Genomic DNA, 17,153 nt, shown 5'->3' on the forward strand with positions numbered 1-17,153 from the left:
AGAGGGAAAAGGTCTTCATGATCGATGAGGCGAATTTGGCAACATCTGCAGGGGCATTAAAAGACCTGGACCAGGGCGGATGGGTTAGAGAGCAGAAAATTAAAGGGTGAAGGTGTACAGTTAAGGGGCCAAATAGGACCCGAGGTGCTACTGGCATTGTCCTGCAGTCAGATGGGAGGTATCTGGTAAGATCATAGTCTGGATAAGTATTGCTGATGAGAGAAAGTCATTGATGAGATCGAAGAATGACCTTTAGGCATCATGGCGGGGTCTGCGATGTGCAGGAGAGGCCATCGGGCTGTTGTTGGTAGTGGAGCCTCTGGCAGGAAGTCTCGGAGGAGTGGAAGGGACTGATCGGCGGCGGCGGAGATGGGGGCCTTGCCAATCCATGTCACTTGGTACTCGACCAGATTCAGTAGCATTTGGAAGACGCAGAGATCTGTACCAATCTGGAAGCTCAACTAAAGGAATGTCTAGTGCGGAACAGAAGCTGGGGAGATCCTCTGGAACTCGCAGGTAGGCTATGCGCCCCTGAGCGGAGAGACAGAATGGAAATCGCCACCTGTGTGGTATGTTATGAAAGCGAAGTGTGTCCAGCAGGGGGTGAAGTTCTCGCCTTTGTTGCAAGGTTATGGAGGAGAGGTCCTGGAACAGGTGTATCTCATTACCCTGAAATAAAAGGCATCTTCTTTCTCTGGCCCTTCTGAGAATGTCTTCTTTGATTGGAAAGCTGACCAAGCAACACACCACATCTCTTGGGGGGTCAGAATCCCTGCCTCTGGAGCGAAGCGCTCTGCGTGCACGTTCCAGATCAATGGGTGCAGCAGGTGGACGGCCCAGCAGATCATTGAAGATCGCAATTACTGTTTTGGGGATGTCGCTCGGCTCCACAGATTCAGGCGAGCCACGCAATCTGATATTATGTCTGCGACCTCTATTATCCAGATCTTCAATCTGTCTATAAAAATCACGGATATGAGATGTGTGCGATACTGACAACTGCTGGATCTCCACTATGGCATCAGCATTAGATCTGCTTGTGAATTCCACCTCCTCTATTCTTGTACTTAACAAATGAAGGTCTTCTCTTAGGTCACTGAGGGCTGGGGTAAAAATAGCTTTAATGTCAGCTGCAACTGCCTGCAGATCTCTTAAAGAAAGTGTATGTGAGCCTGAAGAGAGATCATGCTGTGGGGCAGATGCAATGTCAGCCCCAGTGTCTGTGCTATGAGCACATGTTGTTGTAATGGAGGGAGGAGGGGGGGAGAGATGGATGGTGCATGTGGCCTGTCCCTCTGCTGAGAGCTGAACAGCTCCTGAATATGTCTGGATTGATGGGGGTTATGTGCCCGCGGAGAGCGGGAACGGGAGCCGGTTACCTTCCGGTCCGCTTTCCCCATCTTGTAATGGCTCTGTCTCACCCGCTCCTCTGCTAATATCGATGCAAGGTCTCAGGCTGGCAGGAGCTCCTGTATCACACGACCATCTTGGATCTCGGCAGGCCACGCCCCCAAAGAACTTGTCTTACCCACTTGGTGGTTTTGGTTGTCTCCATCCATCTTGTAGAGTTCATATCAAGTCACTTGTTAAAAAACTGAACTTGTCACAAAAGTATGGTGCCTTTATTTGCTACTTACTAGTCGGGGGACTTCAGGGTGCTTTTGGATTCTGTTTGTGGGGAAGAGGCCCTTGTCCCCACCAAGGGTTAAGTCAAGCAATGGCTCCTCATAAGGCTTGGAGGCTCCACCAGCAAAATCTCCCAATAATATATCCTGGATTCTGTCCTTACCCACTTGGCAGTTTTCGTTGCCTCCATCCATCTTGGAGAGTTCATATCAAGTCAACTCCCCGCTCTACACCCCATTGAACCCGAAATCCCCCTTGCAAGTCCCATAAAGTAGCAGGAACTGCTAAAAACCCTAGAAGGGGTTTGCTCACCAGATCGACTCTAGTAGGCTTCGCCACCCTCCTGCCCGCTGAAGCCAGTGCCATCTTCTAAGTTTCATCACTTCACTTCCTCGTTAGTGGTCACCACCACTAGTATTTCCTTTCAGAAAAGATATTTGTGACAGATCTGGATGGATTGAGTCAACCATTGGCTCCTCATAAGGCTTAGTGGTTCCACCAGCAAAATCTCCAAACAATATATCCTGGAGCTATTCTTACCCACTTGGTGGTTTAGGTTGCCTCCATTCATCTTGTAGCGTTCTTATCAAGTCAGCTCCCCACTCTACACCCCATTGAACCTGAAATCCCCCTTACAAGTCCCATAAAGTAGCAGGAACTGCTAAAATCCCTAGAAGGAGTTTGCTCACCAGGTTGACTCTAGCAGGCTTTGCCACCCTCCTGCCTGCTGAAGCCAATGCTGTCATCACTTCACTTCCTCGTTAGTGGTCACCACCACTAGTATTTCTTTTCATAAAGGATATTTGTGATAAATTTGGATGGATTGAGTCAACCATTGGCTCCTCATAAGGCCTGGTGGCTCCAACAGTAAAATCTACCAACAATATATCCTGGAGCTATTCTTACCCACTTGGTGGTTTTGGTTGCCTCCATTCATCTTGTAGAGTTCATATCAAGTCAACTCCCCAGTCTACACCCCATTGAACCCGAAATCCCCCTTACAAGTCCCATAAAGTAGCAGGAACTGCTAAAATCCCTAGAAGGAGTTTGCTCACCAGGCTGACTCTAGCAGGCTTCGCCACCCTCCTGCCCGCTGAGGCCAGTGCCATCTTCTAAGTTCCATCACTTCACTTCCTCAATAGTGGTCACCGCCAGCATCCCTACCAAGGAAAACCTACAGAACCAAGAAAGGGGAACGTCTTCTCAGGCTGGTTACAGCCGAGGAGTAACACCTACTAAATTTAGATAGAGACACGACTGCGTAGGGCAGAGACAGCACATTGGAATACAGCACGAGAGGAATTACTAACTAGATGGTATAGATGTCCTGCTATGTTACTCAATAGTAGGAATGGGCTTGTGGTGGATACTGCCGTGTTACTCAATAGTAGGGATGGGCTTGTGGTGGATACTGCCGTGTTACACAATAGTAGGGATGGGCTTGTGTTTAGTCTTTGAGATGAACACCTAAACATTGACCTGCTCGGCGGGAGCTGAACATCGTGGAGAAATGGCACAAAAAAATCAACCTGACATGGGTTCATGGGTTACAACCCTCATCAAAAAAACCCAAGAACCCGTTGATCGTTTATCGTATCTCCATCTGATATTCTTGTAGAGGTGGATGGGGGTGATGCGTTCCTACGTTTATTCTTTATCATGAAAACTGTTAATAGAGCTTATTAAAACAAAAAACCCCAGCGGTGACCTTCCTTTATTTCCACCTTCCAATTTATATTTTCCAGTTATTTTGGGACTCCGTTTGATTCAAGGTGTAACGTTGATGTGTAGTTGTGGAGGTTGGTGAGGGATGCAGTTCCTTCCATTCTCCACGATGATTCCAAGTGTGATATCCAGACAGGAAGTGATGTCAGGTACAAATAGTTCCGGGTGGGAGGAGAGTCGGGAGGAGGCATTATTGGAAGTGGCAGCAGAGGAGGTAATGTGAAGTCTAACCGTATGGAGTTCTTGGACGATATATTCTTCTATGGATGATCTTGGGGTATATTGGGTGACAATATATATATATATATATATATATATATATATACACTGTATATTGGCCTGACACAATCCAGATACATAGATATATGGGCAGGTCTGATGACATTATCAGTGGTAGATCTGATGGTGAGAGATTGCATGGTTCCATTGGTAGGACTACTCCCGTAGACTGTCCACGTTTCCCACCATCCCTTCCAGGCACATGGGCTCCACTTGTTTCTTCAATGACCAGTCTAGGGATGTCGTTTTCGTTGTCTTTATGTTTGGAGGACTTGGATGGCTTGAGGGAATTAGGTGGGATATTCCAAAACCGAGAATCTGAGGACTTCAGAAGATGCTATATTAATCCCTCGCCTACCGGGCACTTCTACCCCCTTCCTGCCTACCGGGCACTTCAACCCCCTTCCTGCCTACAGGGCACTTCTACCCCCTTCCTGCCTACCGGGCACTTCTACCCCCTTCCTGCCTACCGGACACTTCTACCCCCTTCCTGCCTACCGGGCACTTCTACCTCCTTCCTGCCTACAGGGCACTTCTACCCCCTTTCTGCCTACCGGGCACTTCTACCCCCTTCCTGCCTACAGGGCACTTCTACCCCCTTCCTGCCTACCGGGCACTTCTACCCCCCTTCCTGTCCACCGGGCACTTCTACCTCCTTTCTGCCTAATGGGCACTTCAACCCCCTTCCTGCCTACTGGGCACTTCTACCCCCTTCCTGCCTACTGGGCACTTCTACCTCCTTCCTGCCTACCGGGCACTGTCACCCCCTTCCTGCCCCCTCAGGCACTTCTACCCCCTTCCTGCCTACTGGGACTTCTACCCCCTTCCTGCCTACCGGGCACTTCTACCTCCTTTCTGCCTACCTGGCACTTCTGCCCCCTTCCTGCCTACCGGGCACTTCTACCCCCTTCCTGCCAACTGGACACTTTTATCTCCTTCCTGCCTACCGGGCACTTCTACCTCCTTTCTGCCTACCGGACACTTCTACCCCCTTCCTGCCTATTGGACACTTCTACCCCCTTCCTGCCTACCGGGCACTTCTACCCCCTTCCTGCCTACCGGGCACTTCTACCCCCTTCCTGCCTACCGGACACTTCTACCCCCTTCCTGCCCACCGGGCACTTCTACCTCCTTTCTGCCTAATGGGCACTTCAACCCCCTTCCTGCCTACCGGGCACTTCTACCCCCTTCCTGCCTACTGGGCACTTCTACCTCCTTCCTGCCTACCGGGCACTGTCACCCCCTTCCTGCCCCCTCAGGCACTTCTACCCCCTTCCTGCCTACTGGGACTTCTACCCCCTTCCTGCATACCGGGCATTTCTACCCCCTTCCTGCCTACCGGACACTTCTACCCCCTTCCTGCCTACCGGGCACTTCTACCTCCTTCCTGCCTACCTGGCACTTCTGCCCCCTTCCTGCCTACCGGGCACTTCTACCCCCTTCCTGCCTACTGGACACTTCTATCCCCTTCCTGCCTACCGGGCACTTCTACCTCCTTTCTGCCTACCGGACACTTCTACCCCCTTCCTGCCTATTGGACACTTCTACCCCCTTCCTGCCTACCGGGCACTTCTACCCCCTTCCTGCTTACCGGACACCTCTACCCCCTTCCTGCCTACCGGGCACTTCTACCCCCTTCCTGCCTACCGGACACTTCTACCCCCTTCCTGCCCACCGGGCACTTCTACCTCCTTTCTGCCTACTGGGCACTTCAACCCCCTTCCTGCCTACCGGGCACTTCTACCCCCTTCCTGCCTACTGGGCACTTCTACCTCCTTCCTGCCTACCGGGCACTGTCACCCCCTTCCTGCCCCCTCAGGCACTTCTACCCCCTTCCTGCCTACTGGGACTTCTACCCCCTTCCTGCCTACCGGGCACTTCTACCTCCTTCCTGCCTACCTGGCACTTCTGCCCCCTTCCTGCCTGCCGGGCACTTCTACCCCCTTCCTGCCTACTGGACACTTCTATCTCCTTCCTGCCTACCGGGCACTTCTACCTCCTTTCTGCCTACCGGACACTTCTACCCCCTTCCTGCCTATTGGACACTTTTACCCCCTTCCTGCCTACCGGGCACTTCTACCCCCTTCCTGCTTACCGGACACTTCTACCCCCTTCCTGCCTACTGGGCACTTCTACCCCCTTCCTGCCTACAGGACACTTCTATCCCCTTCCTGCCTACCAGGCACTTCTACCTCCTTCCTGCCTACAGGGCACTTCTACCCACTTCCTGCCTACTGGGCACTTCTACCCCCTTCCTGCCTACAGGGCACTTCTACCTCCTTTCTGCCTAATGGGCACTTCAACCCCCTTCCTGCCTACCGGGCACTTCTACCCCCTTCCTGCCCACCGGGCACTTCTACCTCCTTTCTGCCTAATGGGCACTTCAACCCCCTTCCTGCCTACCGGGCACTTCTACCCCCTTCCTGCCTACTGGGCACTTCTACCTCCTTCCTGCCTACCGGGCACTGTCACCCCCTTCCTGCCCCCTCAGGCACTTCTACCCCCTTCCTGCCTACTGGGACTTCTACCCCCTTCCTGCATACCGGGCACTTCTACCCCCTTCCTGCCTACCGGACACTTCTACCCCCTTCCTGCCTACCGGGCACTTCTACCTCCTTCCTGCCTACCTGGCACTTCTGCCCCCTTCCTGCCTACCGGGCACTTCTACCCCCTTCCTGCCTACTGGACACTTCTATCCCCTTCCTGCCTACCGGGCACTTCTACCTCCTTTCTGCCTACCGGACACTTCTACCCCCTTCCTGCCTATTGGACACGTCTACCCCCTTCCTGCCTACCGGGCACTTCTACCCCCTTCCTGCTTAACGGACACTTCTACCCCCTTCCTGCCTACCGGGCACTTCTACCCCCTTCCTGCCTACCGGACACTTCTACCCCCTTCCTGCCTACCGGGCACTTCTACCTCCTTCCTGCCTACTGGGCACTTCTACCCCCTTCCTGCCTACAGGGCACTTCTACCCCCTTCCTGCCCACCGGGCTCTTCTACCTCCTTTCTGCCTAATGGGCACTTTAACCCCCTTCCTGCCTACCGGGCACTTCTACCCCCTTCCTGCCTACTGGGCACTTCTACCTCCTTCCTGCCTACCAGGCACTGTCATCCCCTTCCTGCCCCCTCAGGCACTTCTACCCCCTTCCTGCCTACTGGGACTTCTACCCCCTTCCTGCATACCGGGCACTTCTACCCCCTTCCTGTCTACAGGACACTTCTACCCCCTTCCTGCCTACCGGACACTTCTACCCCCTTCCTGCCTACCGGGCACTTCTACCTCCTTCCTGCCTACCGGACACTTCTACCCCCTTTCTGCCTATTGGACACTTCTACCCCCTTCCTGCCTACCGGGCACTTCTACCCCCTTCCTGCTTACCGGACACTTCTACCCCCTTCCTGCCTACCGAGCACTTCTACCCCCTTCCTGCCTACCGGACACTTCTACCCCCTTCCTGCCTACCGGGCACTTCTACCTCCTTCCTGCCTACAGGGCACTTCTACCCACTTCCTGCCTACTGGGCACTTCTACCCCCTTCCTGCCTACAGGGCACTTCTACCTCCTTTCTGCCTAATGGGCACTTCAACCCCCTTCCTGCCTACCGGGCACTTCTACCCCCTTCCTGCCCACCGGGCACTTCTACCTCCTTTCTGCCTAATGGGCACTTCAACCCCCTTCCTGCCTACCGGGCACTTCTACCCCCTTCCTGCCTACTGGGCACTTCTACCTCCTTCCTGCCTACCGGGCACTGTCACCCCCTTCCTGCCCCCTCAGGCACTTCTACCCCCTTCCTGCCTACTGGGACTTCTACCCCCTTCCTGCATACCGGGCACTTCTACCCCCTTCCTGCCTACCGGACACTTCTACCCCCTTCCTGCCTACCGGGCACTTCTACCTCCTTCCTGCCTACCTGGCACTTCTGCCCCCTTCCTGCCTACCGGGCACTTCTACCCCCTTCCTGCCTACTGGACACTTCTATCCCCTTCCTGCCTACCGGGCACTTCTACCTCCTTTCTGCCTACCGGACACTTCTACCCCCTTCCTGCCTATTGGACACGTCTACCCCCTTCCTGCCTACCGGGCACTTCTACCCCCTTCCTGCTTACCGGACACTTCTACCCCCTTCCTGCCTACCGGGCACTTCTACCCCCTTCCTGCCTACCGGACACTTCTACCCCCTTCCTGCCTACCGGGCACTTCTACCTCCTTCCTGCCTACTGGGCACTTCTACCCCCTTCCTGCCTACAGGGCACTTCTACCCCCTTCCTGCCCACCGGGCTCTTCTACCTCCTTTCTGCCTAATGGGCACTTTAACCCCCTTCCTGCCTACCGGGCACTTCTACCCCCTTCCTGCCTACTGGGCACTTCTACCTCCTTCCTGCCTACCAGGCACTGTCATCCCCTTCCTGCCCCCTCAGGCACTTCTACCCCCTTCCTGCCTACTGGGACTTCTACCCCCTTCCTGCATACCGGGCACTTCTACCCCCTTCCTGTCTACAGGACACTTCTACCCCCTTCCTGCCTACCGGACACTTCTACCCCCTTCCTGCCTACCGGGCACTTCTACCTCCTTCCTGCCTACCGGACACTTCTACCCCCTTTCTGCCTATTGGACACTTCTACCCCCTTCCTGCCTACCGGGCACTTCTACCCCCTTCCTGCTTACCGGACACTTCTACCCCCTTCCTGCCTACCGGGCACTTCTACCCCCTTCCTGCCTACCGGACACTTCTACCCCCTTCCTGCCTACCGGGCACTTCTACCTCCTTCCTGCCTACAGGGCACTTCTACCCACTTCCTGCCTACTGGGCACTTCTACCCCCTTCCTGCCTACAGGGCACTTCTACCTCCTTTCTGCCTAATGGGCACTTCAACCCCCTTCCTGCCTACCGGGCACTTCTACCCCCTTCCTGCCCACCGGGCACTTCTACCTCCTTTCTGCCTAATGGGCACTTCAACCCCCTTCCTGCCTACCGGGCACTTCTACCCCCTTCCTGCCTACTGGGCACTTCTACCTCCATCCTGCCTACCGGGCACTGTCACGCCCTTCCTGCCCCCTCAGGCACTTCTACCCCCTTCCTGCCTACTGGGACTTCTACCCCCTTCCTGCATACCGGGCACTTCTACCCCCTTCCTGCCTACCGGGCACTTCTACCTCCTTCCTGCCTACCTGGCACTTCTGCCCCCTTCCTGCCTACCGGGCACTTCTACCCCCTTCCTGCCTACCGGACACTTCTATCCCCTTCCTGCCTACCGGGCACTTCTACCTCCTTTCTGCCTACCGGACACTTCTACCCCCTTCCTGCCTATTGGACACTTCTACCCCCTTCCTGCCTACCGGGCACTTCTTCCCCCTTCCTGCTTACCGGACACTTCTACCCCCTTCCTGCCTACCGGGCACTTCTACCCCCTTCCTGCCTACCGGACACTTCTACCCCCTTCCTGCCTACCGGGCACTTCTACCTCCTTCCTGCCTACAGGGCACTTCTACCCCCTTCCTGCCTACTGGGCACTTCTACCCCCTTCCTGCCTACAGGGCACTTCTACCCCTTTCCTGCCTACCGGGCACTTCTACCCCCTTCCTGCCCACCGGGCTCTTCTACCTCCTTTCTGCCTAATGGGCACTTCTACCCCCTTCCTGCCTACCGGGCACTTCTACCCCCTTCCTGCCTACTGGGCACTTCTACCTCCTTCCTGCCTACCAGGCACTGTCACCCCCTTCCTGCCCCCTCAGGCACTTCTACCCCCTTCCTGCCTACTGGGACTTCTACCCCCTTCCTGCATACCGGGCACTTCTACCCCCTTCCTGTCTACAGGACACTTCTACCCCTTCCTGCCTACCGGACACTTCTACCCCCTTCCTGCCTACCGGGCACTTCTACCCCCTTCCTGCCTACTGGGCACTTCTACCTCCTTCCTGCCTACCAGGCACTGTCACCCCCTTCCTGCCCCCTCAGGCACTTCTACCCCCTTCCTGCCTACTGGGACTTCTACCCCCTTCCTGCATACCGGGCACTTCTACCCCCTTCCTGCCTACAGGACACTTCTACCTCCTTCCTGCCTACCGGACACTTCTACCCCCTTCCTGCATACCGGGCACTTCTACCTCCTTCCTGCCTACCTGGCACTTCTGCCCCCTTCCTGCCTACCGGGCACTTCTACCCCCTTCCTGCCTACCGGACACTTCTATCCCCTTCCTGCCTACCGGGCACTTCTACCTCCTTCCTGCCTACAGGGCACTTTTACCCCCTTCCTGCCTACCGGGCACTTCTACCTCCTTCCTGCCTACCGGACACTTCTACCCCCTTCCTGCATACCGGGCACTTCTACCTCCTTCCTGCCTACCTGGCACTGCTGCCCCCTTCCTGCCTACCGGACAATTCTACCCCCTTCCTGCCTATTGGACACTTCTACCTCCTTCCTGCCTACCGGGCACTTCTACCTCCTTCCTGCCTACAGGGCACTTTTACCCCCTTCCTGCCTACCGGGCACTTCTACCTCCTTCCTGCCTACCGGGCACTTCTACCTCCTTCCTGCCTACAGGGCACTTTTACCCCCTTCCTGCCTACCGGGCACTTCTACCTCCTTCCTGCCTACCGGGCACTTCTACCTCCTTCCTGCCTACAGGGCACTTTTACCCCCTTCCTGCCTACCTAGCACTTAGACCCCCTTCCTGCCTACCGGGCACTTCTACCTCCTTCCTGCCTACCGGGCACTTCTACCTCCTTCCTGCCTACAGGGCACTTTTAACCCCTTCCTGCCTACCTAGCACTTAGACCCCCTTCCTGCCTACCGGGCACTTCTACCCCCTTCCTGCCTACCGGGCACTTCTACCCCCTTCCTGCCTACTGGACACTTCTACCTCCTTTCTGCCTAATGGGCACTTCAACCCCCTTCCTGCCTACCGGGCACTTCTACCCCCTTCCTGCCTACTGGGCACTTCTACCTCCTTCCTGCCTATCAAACACTTCTACCCCCTTCCTGCCTCCCGGAAACTTCTACCCCCTTCCTGCTTACCGGACACTTCTACCACCTTCCTGCCTACCTGGCACTTCTGCCCCCTTCCTGCCTACCGGGCACTTCTACCCCCTTTCTGCCTACCGGGCACTTCTACCCCCTTTCTGCCTACAGTACACTTCTACCCCCTTCCTGCCTATTGGACACTTCTACCCCCTTCCTGCCTACCAGGCACTTCTACCCCCTTCCTGCCTACCGGGCACTTCTACCCCCTTCCTGCCTACCGGGCACTTCTACCTCCTTTCTGCCTACCTGGCACTTCTGCCCCCTTCCTGCCTACAGGACACTTCTACCCCCTTCCTGCCTATCTGGCACTTCTACCCCCTTCCTGCCTACCGGGCACTTCTACCCCCTTCCTGCTTTCAGGGCACTGTCACCCCCTTCCTGCCTACAGGACACTTCTACCCCCTCCCTGCCCACCGGGCACTTCTACCCCCTTCCTGCCTACAGGGCACTTCTACCCCCTTCCTGCCTACCGGGCACTTCTACCCCCTTCCTGCCTACCGGGCACTTTTACCCCCTTCCTGCCTACCGAGCACTTCTACCCCCTTCCTGCCCAGGTCAATTCTCAGCTTTCAGTGCTGGCGCACTTGAATGACAATTGTGCGGTCATGCAACACTGTACCCGTATGAACTTTTTATAATTTTTTCCACACTTTTGGTGGTATTTTCGCAACACTGTACCCATATGAACTTTTTATAACTTTTTCCACACTTTTGGTGGTATTTTCTTCCCGCTGGGGGTTTATTTTTAGCGCTATAAACAAAGAGCAAAAAATTTGAAAAAAAAAAAGTTTTTCTTTGTTTCTATTATAAAAGTTTACAAACAGGTCATTTCTTTCCTTCACTGATGTGTGTTGATGAGGCGGCACTGACAGGCACTATTAGGCGACACTGATGAGTATGGATAGGTGGCATGGATGGGCATGGATGGGCACTGATAGACGGCACTGATAGGCACAGATAGGTGGCACAGATGTGCACGGATAGGTGGCACAGATAGGCACTGATAAGTGGCATGAATGGGCACTGATAGGCAGCACTGATGGGCACGGATGGGCACTGATAGGCAGCACTGATGGGTACAGATAGGCAGCATGGGTGGGCACTGATAGGCAGCACTGATGAGCTGGCACTGATGAGGCAGCACTGATGGCACTGACAGGTGGCACTGATAGGTGGCACTGCTAGGCTGCACTGATGGGCACTGGTGGGTGGCACAGGTGGGCACTACTGGGCACTGGGGGGTGGCACTGCTGGGCACCAATCATCAGGGCACTGATGATCGGTGCCAATCCCTCCTCTGACAACTTCCGATAACCCTGTGACAGTGCGAGGAAAGTGCATCCGAGAACCGGCAACTGTAGTTACCGGTGATCTGTGTCATTGGACATGGCTGATCACGTGGTAAAAGGCCGCGCTGTGATTGGTCTTTTACCACATCACATGATCAGCTGTGTCTGTAGGACACAGCGATCATGGAGATCGCTGGGGGTTCACAGGAGAGCGTGTCCTGGGAGGACATCATATGACATCCTCCCAGAATTGGCCTGCCATCATATGACGTCCTCCTAGAACTGGCCGGCCATCATATGACGTCCTCCTGGAACTCGCCGGCCATCATATGATGTCCTCCAAGAACTTGCCAGCCATCATATGACGTCCTCCTAGAACTGGCCGGCCATCATATGACGTCCTCCTAGAACTGGCCGGCCATCATATGACGTCCTCCCAGAACTGTCCAGCCATCATATGACGTCTTCCCAGAACTGGACGGCCATCATATGACGTCCTCCCAGAACTGGCCGGCCATCATATGGCGTCCTCCCAGAACTGGCCTGCCATCATATGACGTCCTCCCAGAACTGGTCGGCCGCAGTGAAGCCGTCATTTGGATATCTGCAAGTGGTTAAAGTCCATGGTTGTAGCAAAGTGCAAACTTCAGCTTCAAGGTAGTAGTAGCGGTAGATTAACTGGGAATCTCGTTCTGTGAGCCACCAGAGTCCCTGTAATTAGGAGGTTAGAAGGACAAAGCTCTTCGGGACACCGGCCGGTGTCCCCTTTAGCTAGACCCACAGCTGACTCTCCAGCACCCGATGGGGTTTTTAGCAGCCCAAAGTCTCTAAGATCCTTGCAGGGGTGTCTGTACTCACAAGGACAGTTGGTTGCCTTCCTCCGTGATACCAGACCAGATCTTCAGTAGACTGCCCTTCAGTCAGCTTTTAGCAGGCCCTCAGGTCACCCATCTGAGGCCTACCACAGCAGCAGCATTGCCGGGGAGGGCAGCATGCCCCTTCCAGGCTGGACTGGTCCTCTCCAGGAAAAGACCCAGAGCCCAGTGTGCTCACAGAAGATATACAGTCTCCCAGCATGCCTCTCTGGGCAAGGGCTGTATCAATATTCATGGTGCCATCTGCATAGATCCAAACCTGTCCTCCAGAACCTTCTCAAGCCTTCTGGATGCAGAGGAAGCTATCAGGCTGGCAGCAGATGAGCACACTGAGCAGACCTGACTAGCGGAACATGGCAACATTGATTACATTGATTGCCAACTATGCTTCACCGAATCACAACCACACTGACCACGATGTGGCCACTAAATGTACCTATCAAACACATACTAAATCCATCCAAACCAATCTTGGAGGGTGCTACCCGTAGATGGAAATATGAAGCTCTCAAGTTATTTTTTTTCCTTGGCACTGCTCTGTTCAAAGTCAAACTTGTTGGGTACATCGGAGATTCTGTACAGGATAAATATAATGTGGCCGGAAGGGAGTCACATGACCAAATAGCACCAGGCCACCCCAAATTACAGGTCATGTGACTCTACAGTGACAACTGATATAAGGCTACACATTAGTGAAAGAAGGAGTCAGGCGACAACTCCTGGTGGTCACGTTCAACAGGTCTCCTTTTGTATAAACTAGTCGGAATCTATTGGCGGTCCAGCCAAAATCACAAGATGAGATGGAAGCTACGAGGGTAGGTTCCGGGTAATTGTCTACATTTTATCTGTCTGCAGAGAGGATGGAGGAAGATCACAGTCCCATGACCAAGAGGATTTTACACCTCACCCTGGAGATCATCTACCTGCTGACCGGAGAGGTGAGGAGGATTCTGGGAGGTCACATGACATCACTCTCATCTCTATTAATAAAACACAGACCTGACTGGAGAGGTGAGTTGGATTCTGGGAGGTCACGTGACATCACACAGACCTGACTGGAGAGGTGAGGAGGATTCTGGGAGGTCACATGACATCACACAGACCTGATCGGAGAGGTGAGGAGGATTCTGGAAGGTCACATGACATCACACAGACCTGACCTGAGAGGTGAGGAGGATTCTGGAAGGTCACATGACATTACACAGACCTGACCGGAGAGGTGAGGAGGATTCTGGGAGCTCACATGACATCACTCTCATCTCTATTAATAAAACACAGACCTGACCAGAGAGGTGAGGAGGATTCTGGGAGGTCACATGACATCACACAGACCTGACCAGAGAGGTGAGGAGGATTCTGGGAGGTCACATGACATCACTCTCATCTCTATTAATAAAACACAGAGCTGACCGGAGAGGTGAGGAGGATTCTGGGAGTGTACATTTTGATAGCTTTTACTTTTTTAACAGAATTATGAAATAGTGAAGAAAGCATCTTGTGAGCCAGTACAACCCAACAGGTCTCCCGATAAAACAAATAATGACAAAGAGGTTCTAGAAGTCACCAAGAAGATGATGGAGCTGCTGACAGGAGAGGTGAGTGGTGCCGGGAATTCTGGGACATTCTCCAGTAACAGACAAGGGATGCGTCTGGATGGTGACTGTATCATTGTGTGTGTCAGGTTCCTATAAGGTATCAGGGTGTCACTGTCTATTTCTCCATGGAGGAGTGGGAGTATTTAGAAGGACACAAGGACCTCTACAAGGACGTCATGATGGACGATCAGCTGCCCCTCACATCACCGGGTAAGAGGAGACTTTATTGGAAAAGAGAGAGCAGTATGGAGGCTCCACCTAGATCCCCATCATCTGATAAACACATAGAAACAATGGATTCAGTCAGTGTGTGTGTTTCCTACAGATGGATCCAGTCATGGGAACCCACCAGAGAGATGTCCCCGTCCTCTGTATTCCCGGGATTCCACACAGGAAGGTCACACCATCCCTCACCAACATCAGGTAGGTGGACCTGGGTAAAGACTCCAATTTGCATGAAATGATGTTGTGTTCATTAACGTCAGATGATGTTTGATTTGTGGGTGTAGCTGGAAGTCCTGAGTGTCATGAAAGCTGAGGTTAAAGTGGAAGAAGAGACGTATGTGAAGGGTGATCAGCAGTCTACGGAGGAGACTGGGAAAATGGTAAAAGTTGAAGAGGGTGAATCGTCTCTAGATGTCAACTCAGGTGAGTAATGAACACTAAAAACATTTTATTTTTCCATGGTTAAGATATTCAGAATTACCAAAAGAGACAGAGTTACAGCAGACTATGAAATCACCAAGACTGGACGTATTTATATGTTATAGACCAGGACAGCAGAAATGTTAATAGTGCAAAATTAATTTTAGATATTGTATGACATAGCTGAAGGTCCCTAATTTCTTGGCCATTGTTGAAAGGTTCGCCATCCATTGATGTGAACAGTAAAATTATGGTCTGTAGATCTGTGTTATACGTCTCTACACAGTGTGTACGATACCTACCTAAAAGATCCATCTCCATTCCTCAATATAACATCATGTCCCCAACCAATAAGGAGATACTGGACACCATATGAAAGGTCCATCTCCATTCCTCCAATATAACATCATGTTCCCAACAAATGAGGAGGAGATACTGGACACCATATGAAAGGTCCATCTCCATTCCTCTATATAACGTCATGGTCCCAACAAATGAGGAGGAGATACTGGACACCATATGGATGGTCCATCTCCATTCCTCAATATAACATCATGTTCCCAACAAAGGAAGAGAAGATACTGGACACCATTGGAAGGTCCATCTCCATTCCTCAATATAACATCATGTTCCCAACAAATGAGGAGATACTGGACACCATATGGAAGGTCCATCTCCATTCCTGAATATTACAATGGTATCAGATTGTGTTTCGATGGATTATCTGGTTTTGTTGTGCATTGTACCTCTTATATACTTACATTTGTGTTATGATTGTAGTCAATTCTTTGCCCGGTCTCTGTTAACCGTTGACTACTAAACTAGCCAACAAGACTCCTGATTGCAAATCATGACTATTCTAAAATATTTCTTTCCAGCAGATGTCCAGAAAGGGTCAGCGAGACATCTTATTTTATCTCCGGAGCATACAGAGGACAAGTGCGATGCACAATATTCTCTAGGAATAAACCCAAACACTCAACATAGACCTATGGATAGGCCATCGGATCTCAGTAATTTTGAGGAATCTTCTGCTGAGTCACACCATCTCCCTACACATGGTCAGAGGGTCCTCACAAGTCAGGAGGTCCATTCGTGTTCAGAGTGTGAGCAATTTTTCACAAATAAGGAAGAACTTACGAGACACCAGAGCCTTCACACCGGTCGGAGGCCCTTCTTGTGTTCCGAGTGTGGTAGATGTTTTCCAGAAAGAGGAGGCCGCGGCGCCCACTCCAAGCTCCCAGCGGGCACGAAGCCATTTTGCTGTCCAGAGTGTGGGATGTGTTTCACTCATGAAAGGAAGCTTCTAAAGCACCTTCGATATCACACCGGCGAGCGTCCTTTTTCCTGTTCTGAGTGCGATAAATCATTCATGCTGAAAGAATATCTTGTTAGGCACCAGAGAACTCACACAGGGGAGCGTCCTTTTCAGTGTTCAGAGTGCGAGAAGAGTTTCATGACGAAGCCGGTCCTTCTGAAACACCAGAGGTTGCACACGGGGGAGCGCCCTTATTCCTGCTCAGAGTGTGGGAAATGTTGCACTCAAAAAGACGACCTTGTCAGGCACCAGAGGAGTCACACCGGGGAGCGTCCTTATTGCTGCACCATGTGCGGAAAAAGGTTCAAACAGGGATCTCATCTGAGGAAGCATCAGAGGGTGCATGCCCAATGATGTGCCTTGGATGGAACCTTTAAGATCAAAGAACAATTGAGAAAAAGACCACCAAAATAATATAAGTTTGGACCTGAACTAAAAAAAAATATGTTGTTATAGAAAACATCTAGAAATGTTCATTTCTTCTAAACATTAATAAAGATTTTGTCTTGTATTCCTCCTGCTAAAAAGCAGGTCACTTCCAGTGCCTAGGCACCCCTGGTCTGTATCCATTACCTTTTATATAATACACCCCTCTTCTCCTCTTCATACTACTATCCTCTGTTCCCAAATCTCATTTCTTTACCCCTCTGCTCCACCCCAAAAAATTGTACATCTACCCCTCATTGCTATCATCTCCCTACTATTGCTTTCATCACCTCCCCAAAATGCCTCTTCCACTCCTCCTTCTCATTTTCCTCTCCTCTGTTCCCAAA

At 52.6% G+C, this 17,153-nt stretch overlaps 1 protein-coding gene across 1 annotated transcript; it reads left to right on the forward strand.

Annotated features, from left to right (window-relative positions):
• The first annotated feature begins 3,522 nt into the window (after nt 1–3,522).
• Nucleotides 3,523–16,891, forward strand: LOC149455989 (uncharacterized). Its single transcript, XM_089685606.1, has 7 exons — nt 3,523–3,565; nt 13,678–13,760; nt 14,292–14,417; nt 14,504–14,627; nt 14,743–14,840; nt 14,927–15,065; nt 15,941–16,891. The coding sequence occupies exons 2-7, from the start codon at nt 13,683–13,685 to the stop codon at nt 16,732–16,734; spliced, it is 1,359 nt and encodes a 452-aa protein (XP_089541732.1). The 5' UTR covers nt 3,523–3,565; nt 13,678–13,682; the 3' UTR covers nt 16,735–16,891.
• Nucleotides 16,892–17,153: the final 262 nt, after the last annotated feature.

The sequence above is a fragment of the Staurois parvus genome, unplaced genomic scaffold (assembly GCF_062004578.1).
Source record: "Staurois parvus isolate SC_StPar_1 unplaced genomic scaffold, SC_StPar_1.0 ptg000380l, whole genome shotgun sequence".
Lineage (NCBI taxonomy): Eukaryota > Metazoa > Chordata > Amphibia > Anura > Ranidae > Staurois > Staurois parvus.

What these genes read in the sequence shown, in the direction of transcription:
- LOC149455989 (XM_089685606.1), top strand. Translation starts at nt 13,683, where the DNA reads ATGGAGGAAGATCACAGTCCCATGACCAAGAGGATTTTACACCTCACC. An exon ending in TCTACCTGCTGACCGGAGAG is followed by an intron (nt 13,761 to 14,291) that starts GTGAGGAGGATT and finishes CTTTTTTAACAG; the next exon opens with AATTATGAAATAGTGAAGAA. An exon ending in CCATCCCTCACCAACATCAG is followed by an intron (nt 14,841 to 14,926) that starts GTAGGTGGACCT and finishes TTGTGGGTGTAG; the next exon opens with CTGGAAGTCCTGAGTGTCAT.